At 45.4% G+C, this 12,391-nt stretch overlaps 1 protein-coding gene across 1 annotated transcript; it reads left to right on the top strand.

The window, feature by feature from the left end:
• The first annotated feature begins 6,053 nt into the window (after positions 1-6,053).
• Positions 6,054-9,503, top strand: LOC112564162. The gene is given in 3 exon segments (XM_025238793.1): positions 6,054-6,133; positions 8,110-8,614; positions 8,616-9,503. Coding segments are annotated over 2 exon segments (1,347 nt in total). The 5' UTR covers positions 6,054-6,133; positions 8,110-8,119; the 3' UTR covers positions 9,468-9,503.
• Positions 9,504-12,391: the final 2,888 nt, after the last annotated feature.

Here is a 12,391-nt window from a genome sequence, read left to right as displayed (position 1 = left end):
GACAGGAACGAAAGTCTGACTTAAACAGTTTTATCTTATTTAAAACAACTTTAAACAAATTCTATAATTATGTTGTGCTTTTTGTTTGTATTTTGACTAAACAGATTTAAGGCCTAAAAGTGTTTAAAGTTGGGAATGTGCAACTGGCCCCAGGTACCCGTGTAACCTTAACACAGTTTCAAGGCTAATGTTAGGGGGCTGCCCCTAAGGGCGTGTCCCTAACCCAGACTCCTCGCTGTGGGGAAACCACCTCTTGAGAAAGTGTTGTTGAGATGAGGGAAGGGCCGTTAAGTGAGGGACAGAGAACATTCCAAGCGCAAGGCGTTTGTCGCGCGCTCACGCGCCGTGAGTCAGAAGAGCGCGGCCGGCGTCAGAAGGAAACGAGTCGAGGCGGTTCGTCGGGAAAGTTTGCTCACTACTCCTCCGCTCTACGTCGAACCCCACCTTTCCCAACGGTGGTTAACTGTCGCTTTGTGCAGCTGGCACGCGGATGTCACTGCCCAGACACCTGAGAGTAGACATGACTTCGCTGCACTTGCAGAAAATAGTCCCTGCGAACACAGAACTGTACTGAAGGGGACACCCGTCGTTATTCTGACGAAGCTGTGGGTACTCTACCTTACTCTTGGGAGTGCGCGTGTTCGAATCTCGGACCCACATCTGTTGTCAATCAAGTTGTTTGCGAACAGTCGCGACAGGGAGCTGCAGGGTCGACACCCACGCGGGGGTGAGACAGAAGGAGGTCAAGTTACTTTTGCTCAGCGGTTTTCAGGGACAGTGTGCTTGTGGCACTGAGGTTGGTGTCGCACCCGAAGCCCAGCTGAAACACCGAATAGAAAAATAGTCTTTCATACTTCAGGGGAGACGTATAGTGTGGCTGAGAGCACGCATGACCGGACCAGGCATACACAAGTGTTGACAGACCAAGGATATATCACCGTCCTTCAGCAGAGCGTGTCGACTGACTGTAAGTACTTGTCAGGTGTGCAGAATCTTTATCTTACTACAGGTAGTCATTAAGATCACATTCTCAGTAACGAGGTTGAGGTTTAATGTGTATCGTGTTGGTTTTAACATCAGTGAATGTACAACCCGGTGATGAAGACTTGAAGGTGAGATCTTTCAGATGAGTTTATTTCTGTGTGTATACAGTTTAGTCGCCATGGTAGTGGTGCTTTGGTTCGTAAACTCTCGTACTTCCGGTCACTTTCTGTGTTTTTCAGCCATCGCCTTCATCTCTCTCTCTTTTCATACGTGCATGACTACGACGATTTTAACACGATGTCCGTTAGATGATACGGTTGTTTATCGTCTGTCGTCAATAGATTAACTTTGGTATCACAAAAGAAACACTATCGAATCTCACTGAAGGAAAAATAAAGTATTTTTTTTTTATTGTAGCCTTTAGAAGTATTAACTTATGCTACTTCAGGCAAAGGTTCTTTATTGACCTCCATAAGGGTCACGGAATTGTTCAAGTTTAAATAGTGTCAGAGTATATGAGTATAAATGAGTATTGATTGCTCTCGTCAGGATCATGGCCACCATATCCACTGTGCTAACCCCCATCTGAGCGTTGACACTATTCCCCTGCTAACTGAACAACTCTCACCATTTAACATGAACATACTGTACATACAAAGACTGATGACTGATGTAGGTTGACAGCTGAGTTTTCCACTCGCTCATGTACAAATCCCAGTGCTTGTCCAATGCTGACGTCAACAATATACACAATAGCAGACCATTGAATTATAAAGACAAGAGGACATTTCATCAGTTTACTTTACGAAGAAATCTTACTGAAAACACGTTTATAATGAAAGATTGGGCGTTTATTTATAATTTGACCCGAAAAGCAACTACTGCGCATGCGCAGACGAAAAACGGATGTCGGCTACATCACAGGGTCTTGCTGGACCACGTGACCAGTGTCATCACGTACATCCTAGTTGGTCTTCAAGTTGGGGCTTGTTGCAGTTACCGGGCGTCAGAAATACCTTGAGCGGCGAAAGTTTGCCTTGCGATCGTCAATCACCTCCCGGGACTAGCTGTCGGAAAACACACCCTCTACCCCTTTCCCCTTTGTCGTCACATTGCTCCATAGAGATGTAGTCATCTGCACAGACGATGCAGACGACATTCACGAATTTTAAGCCATTAAGATATTGAGAAAAAGAAGAAAGTTATGACATGATGTTGTGTATTCTTGGCTTTGTCATCTCTCTCTCTCCCTCATCCCCACGGCCCATCCCCGACGGTTGGGGACTTAGTCTTATGTATTCACATCTTCCCTAGTCGCTCTTCGTTATTTACTAAAATCTTCATCTCGAGCAAATATTATTAAAATTAATGTTATGCAATGTGCTGTTTATGGGAGTTCGCTTCTATGTTTAGTGCTATTGCCACTGCCTTCTCGTAATTGGCCTAAACATAAAAGTTATATCTTGTCACGTGTTGGCCACACCCTCCTCTTATCTTTAACTATCGCTACCACTTCTCACTTGAGTCCTCCCCTGTAGACACATACCTATACATACCTGTCTCCCAACCACACACTCACAAATTTTGTAAACTATAAATGAGTCTCTCATAAATTTTCGATTTTTTTAGAATTCAGAAATCTTAATATAGAAGTAGCTTTTGTATTAAAAAAAAAATACAGAACGAGCATGTTGAACCACGGATGTATATCTCTAGACTAAGACCATCTTAGCCCAGGGATCTTCGTACATGTCGTCCGTGTCGTCGCCTCTCCCAAGCTGTAGACTGTCAGGTCTCGGCGAACAGTTTAGCAGTTTACTATCCGGAACGGCGATAAAATTATTACTCAACAATAGACTTGCAATAAATTTGTTACTTATTTTTTATTTCTTTTTTAGAAAAAGTCCCGACCTCAACTTCCCAGCACCTAGACCTTATATACAGTATTTATTCAGCTTCAGCTTTCGTATTTCCAGTTTAACCGGAAGAGAATTGGTGTTTTTACCTCGTTCGAGAAGTTAACGCGGGTGGGGTGAGAAAATGTGTCTGCAAGCAGTCCAGAGATATGTTTGTGGGTTGAACTGACAACACAACAACTACACACTTCTCTGCCTATAGAGCCCCGTCCCCGTTTGCGAATCATGACAGCAGTGGAAGCCGCCATAGTGAGCAAGAGTAGACATGCTCACCTGACGAACCCTCAACTTTACTTGACTGTCGACTGAATGGAAGCTCTGAAAGACGATGACCTTACAGGGTCATCATTGTAAACCCTTGGGTAACTTTCACCCTGATTTGAACCCTTTGACTATTGTACTGCAATAAGCTGGCCCCAGGCGGGGTCATGGTTCAAATCTTTGCCTCTCATGAACTCCGTTTCACTTAACCGTGAAGCAAATCTACTTTGGCTACGTAGTAAGTATTTACTGCTTGTGAAGACAGCTGCTACTGTTTGCTATGTGCCACCTGTTCGTGGATTGAAAGCAAAGGTATTTTCATAGGGAGGTGATTTGGTACTTTGCCGCCTGCACAAAAGATCAGACTTATTTGAAAAGTTCATTGTAGTCAGTCAGAACATGACGAAGTCGTAAAACCTTCCTGTGCACCTGTCTGTATCGGACCGACAGTTCAAATCTGGGCAGGGAGGAACTTTATACTGCCGGCATAAAGGAAAGTACGAGCCATTATCAGGGGAAATGTCAGAATCATGCAGTTTTCTAAGGGGCGGAGGCGCATTGAGTAATCCGGGGGGTCTTTTAACCCGTCAAGTTGAACCGGAAATGGGGGTTGCACAGCGTATCTTGGGGTGGGAATGAGGACAAGATGAACAGAGAGATGTATTTACGTGGTTATTCCTTCGCGCCCCCGGTTGCACTTTAGTATAATGTGAATGTAAAAAGTGCCTACATACTTTTTTTCAATTTCTCCTTTACGCACTTTTAAAGCCTGTTCAGATTTAGTAAACACTGTTTCTAATTTCTTACATCGAATAATGTTATTCTGCAAAACATTAAAGGCCTAGTATGGTCAATTTTTTATCTTCTAATGGCAGAAATAATCTCAATGCAAGATACTATTTCATTCAAATCTGGGTGAAGACTCCTTTCCGTTCTCGAGATACACGTCCTCTAAACATGGCCATGCACAGAAAATGTCAACTTCAGAACGTCACGTTTGTCCACAGCTCTCCCATTGGCTGTAGCCTTGACAACCTAAATACGTCAATGGACGATATTGACATTTTTGCTGTTGACCTTTCGTACATGGGGATCTTTGTTGAGGTGTATCTCGAGAACAGAAGGGGGGGGGGATTAATATTTATCCAGATTTTAAAAAGTAGTTATACATATCAATCATTAGAAAGAAATGCACCACACTAGGCCTTTAAGGCATCGCTACATGACAATTCACGGAATGGCCTCAGGTAATTATCTACATTGCTTACAACCGATTGGTGGCAGCGGCTGTGACCTTAGCCAACAGAGTGTGACAGGTCCTGTCCAAGATGGTGAAATAGTTGTCTTTGTCGTCTGTGGGGTTGCCGTAGAGACGAGGTAGGGGCACAGGTTTGTATCACCTGGAAACAAGAGTGTTCGCAAGTGTAGTTGTGTCCCTAGTTGCGAACACTTATGGTTGACAATAAAATACGAAACTTGTGAGCCGAGTGCAGGACCGTCTAATGCAGAGGTCGCAGTGCTCCGAAGTGAGACCCGAACATTTGTCAGAATATAAGGGGTTAAACACGTCTATCTTTTTTTCTCGGAGGAGTTGGGGGAAGGTGTGTGTATTCGTCGGGGGGAGGTGTGGTAGTGATGTGTGGTAGAAGTTGTGGTAGTGATGGTACCATCGCGTAGAAACGTGGGTAAATAATGTGAGAAAAGTGGGACTGGAACCTACACCATTTGGAGTCGGGAGTGTAAAAATGTCAAAGTTTAAATCAGTAGTTTCATTGTATAAGACAATTATAATCAACCAGACATATGCTGACATTTTGTCGTTACTTATGTATATTTTTTTGTGTCTGGTCAATAAAAAAAAAACAACACCTAATAATTGGATATAGGGGGGCTCAAAGTCCAGCAGTTTGAGTCACGAGTTTGAAGCCCTCGTGCATTTTATGGATGGGGGGAAGCTGATAATGTTTTTCTTGGAGGGGGTGGATAGGCAAACCCGCTCCTGGACGAGAACAAACGTCGCACTTCACTGACATTTCGCCCCGGGGGGAGTGTAAATGGTCTGTGTACACACATTTACGCATTTCACAAGGGTACTCACTCACTGTGCAAACAGGACTGTGGACTTTTAAAATAAACTGACATGCCTCGTGCACAGAGCCAGCTCCTCCACCTCTCCCTCATTGCCAAGCTTCAAAGTAAACAATAACTCAGGGACATTTTTATAGATGATGTCAGAAAAACATCGCAAACACCAGTCACATCTTTGTCTGTTGCTGAATCTCTCCTTGTATTTATAGCCAGGTATGCCTTTGTTACCTGGTTTACGATGGTGTAGTCGCCCTCTGGCGTGCATTCATGATCAAGGGATATGTTTTATATATATAATACAGGTGTGTGTTTAATTTTTACTAATGTTGGTAAGCGATGTCTGGACATATATTTACTGCACGACTTGCATCGTTCAGCGATCGTTTATATTACGAGAGTTGCCAGCTTTTTATTTATTAATTTTTATTTAGTAAGATGCATAGATATGATTATCGAAGACACGGTATTTTTTCCTTTATTTATTTAAATTTGTTTGAAGACAGGCAAACTAGTCCACGAAACGTTTTAGGAAGATAAACATTAGTACCTGAACTGGGTCATAGTTCTTCTCCCTATGGCGACAAGGGTGAGAGCAGATACCCTCATAATTACCTGCTGACCTTTGTGTCATATATAACTCTTGACAGTGTCGGGTAGGTCACATAGCAGGGTGTAAGTGAGATTTGCTCCGTGTGGCAGAGTCGTACATCAGTGTATTCTGTACACATGGGTGTACAATCTGTGAGCAGGGAGTTGGGAACAAGACAACAGCAGCAACCTGCAGCCTATTCATCATCTCGCCGCTCCTTGTCTAGGGTCACCCCACAGGTGTCGCCATTAACGCCAGGCTGTAATCCACGGAGCAGGACACTCGATCATAAAAAGTAAATGAAGACGGAAAATATTGGATCATTACAATTTAAAATATCCGACGTTGAATACAGGATGCTTTTAGTGTTGAGAGATTGTGAACTTTATTTATTTTTGACGAAAACAACGACGACGATGATGATTATGGTGGTGATGGGAGTAAGTAGGAGGTGAGGCTCATATACTATGTTTGTTGGGTTGTGTTTTCTCTTTCCGCAAGAGAGAAAAAGAACAGCTCATCAGCACTCCATTTGTAGATTTTCTCTGTTTTGAACAAAATTGAACGAAAAAAAAAAATGCTTTTGATGTGAGTAATGTAAATGTGATGTGGGTTGATGATGCAACTAAAAATGAACAGCAGCCTGCAGCAGTCCTCTGTGTTTGGTTTTATCTTGTCGGCCTACCCCAAACTCCCTTCCCTTGACACCCCCTTCACCTTCTCCCGTCCGTTTTGTGGACGACGCCGCGGAATCTCACCTGGTACACGTGGTACACGTGGTACACCTGTACACCTGGTACACCTGCACAGCAAGCCTGTGTGTGGTGCGCCGTGCCGGCAGTTAGCAAACATTCCTCCCTCGTCAGGTTCTCCAAACATCTCTCAAGTGGGGGACCTCATGGCCATGTTTTGTACTGTAAAGTCGCTCAGCACGTAAAGCACACACTAATATCCACAGTCTGTCTCTCGTTCTCACCCTCATACAAACACACATGCACGCTCACATCACGCTAATGGCAATTTCCTGGGTGGTGTGTCTGTTTGCACCTGTGGGTGTTGGGGGGGGATGTTTAGGAGAAATAGTGAATTAAGACATGCATCTCACCTGTGGAATTAGTTTTAAAGTGCAAGGGCAACCGTTGATGCCACCATTTGCTGACAATGTTGCTGCCAACCTCCAGTCCTGACGAACTTTCTCGAGAGAAACCGGGTGGAGGGGATTCTTTCTTAATGCTTTCTGCAGGAACATGTTTGAAAACCTAATCACGAATATCAATTGACCCTTTCTTTTGGACTTTGCCTAATCCTGGACTTATTCCCATCTTTGCACCAAGGCACTAAGATAATCTTACATGTGGTTCCCGAACTTATGAAGATAATTAAGTAATTAAACAGTCCTGGTGTCAAACATGTGGTGTGTGCTCTGCATGTGTAAAACAAATCTTTTCGGGTGGGAGTAAGTGGAGAGGATTGAACGAATGTAAGGTCGGAGGATAGAGTGCTTCTGCTTTGCAGCGATTTCATTATTGAAAACTAGACAGGACTGTGTGATTCATCAGTGTTTGTGTATGCTGCATGTGAGTGGGTGTGTGCTTGTGGGTTTTTTCTTTCTTTCTTTCTTTCTCTTCACGTGTGTTCCATGTTCAGATTGACTCAAAACATTCAAATGTGTAGCAATAAATCACATTGATGAAAGCTGTGAACCAGCTGTGAAGTATTAATTTAAAATAATAGGTAAAGAACTCTAGCGGCAGTTGTGTGGCAGGTTTCAAGTAAATGTTACACTGGAATGTGGGGATGTTATGTATAGCACAACATGTGAGATATTACTCCAGCTTAGCGAGTCGGAACATATCATGATTCCACTTCTATTGTGCGTTGTTAACAATACGTAAAATAAAAGTAATGTTTGCGCTGGTCCCACCTCGTGACTCACTGCTTCTTAGAAATCACTCGGCGATTGAAGTCGGAATGGGCGCGTGCGCCATGTGGCTAATAAACCAACAACCAAGTTATTTTTCAAACAAACACACACACACACCTGGCGAGAGAAGCCTGCTGAGCGACGAATACCTGGACAGCACGTCCGGGTTGCCATGACTGTGGTGTGAAAACCTGCTCAGCCTGCAGGTATACAATGGCGACAATTCTCCACCAGTGTGAACATCTGTCTGAAATTATTAACTATACCAACAGAGCAAAGTTCACGAGGGATAAGCTCGGTGTTTGTTTTATTTATTTATTGTTAATTTCTGGTATTTACTGTTGCAGGTGATTGAAGATGGAGCAGAAGGACGCGACGAACCACCTGGAGAACATGAGCGTGGCCATGCACGTGGCACGTGACTGGTTCCTGCAAGCGATGAGCTTCCTGCTGTACGTGCTGACCCGCTGGCTGGTGGTCACCTTCCAGAAGTTTACCTGGGCCGTGACGGGAGTGGAACGCGTGCGGCGCGACGCCAAGCGAGGGCTGAACTTCAAGCAGAGCGCGCACGTGCTGGACATCCGCTGGCGCCGGAAGCTGACGTCATGTGCCGTGGCCGACGTCGGCGACTTCATTGCCACGCACAGCGGCTTCCGGCACCCCAGCCACGTGCTGCGGCCCGCCGTGTCGTTGTACTGCATCACGCGACAGGAGGCCATCTTCGTGGAGGTGGAGGAGGGGACGGACGTGTACTCCGGGGGTCCCTTGTACCTGCGGCAGTTCGCGCTGGCGCAGCGGGTCATCACCATGCCGCTGGCCTCGTTCCACAAGACGGCGTCGGACGTTGGGACCGCCGCGCGTGCCTTTGACCTGGCTGGGGTGTGCACCGCGTGCCGGATCCGCGCTGCTGGCCAACGTGCTGGGAAGCTCCAACAACACGCGCGTGCTGCACGAGCCTGACGTGCTGACGTCACTGGGGAGGCTGTACCGCGCGGGGGCGCTGGCGGCGGGGGAGTACTCTCAACTGCTGACCAGCTCCGTGCGGCTGCTGTGCAAGCCGGATGACCGCTGCGGCACCTTGCTGCTGAAGGCTCGACCCTGCGTCACTCGCATGATCGAGGATGTGTACTCCACCTTCCCACGCGCCAGGTACCTCTTCCTCTACCGCAACAGCCTCAAGTCGCTGCACTCCACTCTGGCGTTGGCCCACGCCGACCCAGCATCCCGGGCTCTGAAGATGTTGCTGGACAGCAGCCTGCTTTCTGCCGTGTTTCCTTGCGCTCGCAAGTGGATGTACGCTGATGCTGTTGGGGTCAACGAGAAGCCGGGAGCCGCACTGCATCCTGGGAAGCTGTCAGCATCAGGGATCGCCACCGCAGCCTGGGCTGCTAGCGTGGCCCGCTGCGCGGAGCTGCGTGACAAGGGCGTGCCCATCCGCGCCCTGCTGTACGAGGATGTCATGCGGAACCCGCGTGCCGCCTGCCACCTTCTCTTCAAGCTGCTGGAGCTCCGGCCTGAGTACGTGCCGCAGGCCCTGGAGGTGTTCCGCCACGATTTCAACCGCAGCCCGCCCTTGCCCCAGGCCGACAGCCGGCGAGCGCTGGGGCAGGAGGCCCGACAGGAGGCCGACATGGTGCTGAAGAAGTACGGCTTGCCACGGTTGGGTGAACGCGTGGAGCTGCCGGGGCTCGTCAAGTTCGACTGACAAACGCACGCGCGTGCATGCGATGAGGATGCAGAGGTTCGGGGGTCGGGTGGTGTTGGGAGCATGCGCAGTGGAGTCATTTCCGCCGATGTGCTGCAGAGACTGTACAGACTGCTGTACCTACCAGATGAAAGGATTTACATTATCGCACATCAAAAGTTGATGTTACAGAAAGGGACACTACTGCGTTGCTCTCTCTTTTTTTTTCTCTCTCATTCTCATGGCAGAAGATGACTATGGTATTTCTCTCACGACAGACACCGATCCTGCAGTGTTACTGTCTCATAGGAGCAACTGCCTGCATCTTTGCTTTTTCGTGACAGAAAGTGGCTTGACAGTGTGTCTGTCTGTGACAGAACTTGACCCTGTAGTGTTGCACATCAGCAATGGCAGCAGCATTGTCCCAATTCCTGGAACTGTCAAAGACTATAAGACTGTAATGCCATAACCCTCCATTGCCATGTACATTAAAGATGAAATATTGTTCATGGGCAAGGATTGTTTCAAATATATGATGAGAGGCGAGGATGGAAGAATAACAGAGGTAGGGCGAGCTAACGAGGTTTAACTGTAAACAACTGGAAGAGAGAAGTTTTATCAGTCAATTATTTCCTACCGTCCTCTTTGTGACAATTTTTTTCCCAACATTTATTCAGATACCGCCCATAGCCACACTGCTCAGACCATGTCTGGAGTACGTAAATTTTCAAGGGTCTCCTTGCGAGATTAAAGAAAAGATCGTTTGAAAGCCTCGCTACCAGTAAACATTTTTTTATCCCGTTTCTCGGAGTGGGACATGATCCTTTCCCATTTACATTGCACTCTTGATAATCTGCATTTAAAACACACACCTTTGCTACGAATCGACTTGAATGGAGCAACACCTGCACGTCACAAAAGTCGTTTGTCAGTAAAGCTGTGTGGGGTCAAGGGACGCCTAACCTTTGACAGGTTGCTGAACCATCGTCATTTCCGGTCGAACGGGAAACGAGGGGCTCGTCGTCTTGCCGCCTTCCGATGTTCACGCGATGATATCACAGTCTTGCCATACATCCACAGCTGTCGACGGCTCACCGTCCTTCGTCAGATTCATAATTTTGGAGAAATAGCCTATAAGTTAATTATTGTATATATTTTAACTAATTTTCATTTTTCAACCACACAGTTTTTAGGGGATTTTTTTAAAGTTCAATAACTTTGAGTATTTTGTTGAAAAAAAAATGTGTTCCTTGTATCTTGCAGTGTTGATGGTCGATATGAAATTTTTTTAGAAAGTTGTAATCTTTTGCTTGCCTCGTTTCTTCTATTTTGTCCCATTTGTTGTGATCCATTATTTTTTAATTATCTGCGCCAGATATCTTCAAGGAGTGAACTTTGAACATCACTGAAATAATAATTTTATAAAGCAATACGATCTCGCCCCGAGGTTGTTAACCCTTTATCCTGCCACCATATGGGGACTATCGCAGTCAAATGTAAAATCTGCTTGTCTCCTTGTTTTGCGAACGTGCGCGTGCATGCTTCTCTGTTTGTGTGTGCGCGCGCTAACATGTACGTGCGTCTGTGCATTTGATTTCATAACGATTTCAGCAGCTTGTTGTTTGAAAATCGTGCTGGAGGTCGGTTTGAGACATCGTAGGTGTAAACCTTGTAAGGTTACCTACCACTGGCATGTGTCAGAGTGTCAGAGACACTTAAAGTTCGAGGCTTTTCTCGTGTTTAAGGAAGAGCCCTCGATCGTCCCTCGCCTGACGTCAGACGGATGATGAGTGGCTTTATGCTCAGCACTGGGTCAAAGGGCGTGATGGGTGCGGGGTCAGGGTGTCGCATAGGCGAGACTGTATCTTGAGATGTGGGTGCGGGATTTGATGGGTGGATTTGATGACATGTTACTTTTACATGTACTGTCCTTGTACTCGTTACTGTCCGTCTGACAGTGTGTGTGCGTGCGTGTCCGTGTCTCTAGCTGTTTTTATGTACACGATTATTTACTGTATCACAAAGACTCTACTATAGCAAGCTCTTTGTCATTGCATTGTTTTCTTGGAAAATATGTTTATTGCAAAGTGAGTACATATATGTATATGGCAATAATGGAGATAATGAGAGGCCAAACGATTTTATGAGTCTGAAGATGTTAGGCTTGAATCAAGTGAATGAGATTATCAAATATGTAGCAGGGCACATCATACCTGAAGGGATGACTGTTGTCTGATGTAATAGTCAAATATTTTTCAACGATGAGTATATATTAAAAGAAATATTGATTTATCAATAGAAGTGTAATGTACCTGGAGTCTACTTTCATGCCCACAGGATTTTGCTAAAACATCAGTGAAACCCAGGCTGTCATGTTAACTACAGTTTTCTTCAGTTTTAGTCACACCTGGAAAGAAATATTCTTTTTTAGACCAGTACACATGGCGCCCGCTGGGGCATCTCATAAAAGTTTGAACAGTGACAGGTGAAGACATTGTATTCTTATGAGCCTGTATATTAATCACTATCGTATCATTTCTTTATTTAAAAAAATCATAGGGATAATTTTTTTAATTCCAAACTATGTTTCAAGAATAATAAATGTTTTAAGTGGGTCTGTAGGGTTATTAAAATATTGAATGAACTTGTCTTTATTCTCGGTTCTTCTTTGTATGAGAGAGAGAGAGGAAGGAGAGGGATGTTAACAAAGAACTGTGGTTTTCAACACAACATTCTGACGAAATCCAACTAACTGCCACAACTACACGAAAGTTCCACTTCTTGCTGTGAAAATCCAAGCGCTGTAAGTCGCCTGGGATACAATGATACAAACATTAAAAAAAATCAGCTTTCTTTGTGAGTGGCCAGGTGTTGCCAGTTAATCCAGTTTCGACGATAGAAACCACTTGTGTGTGCGGGCTGACTGACGTGTCCTGGGACTCGCC

Source organism: Pomacea canaliculata, linkage group LG5 (genome assembly GCF_003073045.1).
Source record: "Pomacea canaliculata isolate SZHN2017 linkage group LG5, ASM307304v1, whole genome shotgun sequence".
Lineage (NCBI taxonomy): Eukaryota > Metazoa > Mollusca > Gastropoda > Architaenioglossa > Ampullariidae > Pomacea > Pomacea canaliculata.
This window is presented reverse-complemented; position numbering and strand designations above follow the sequence as displayed.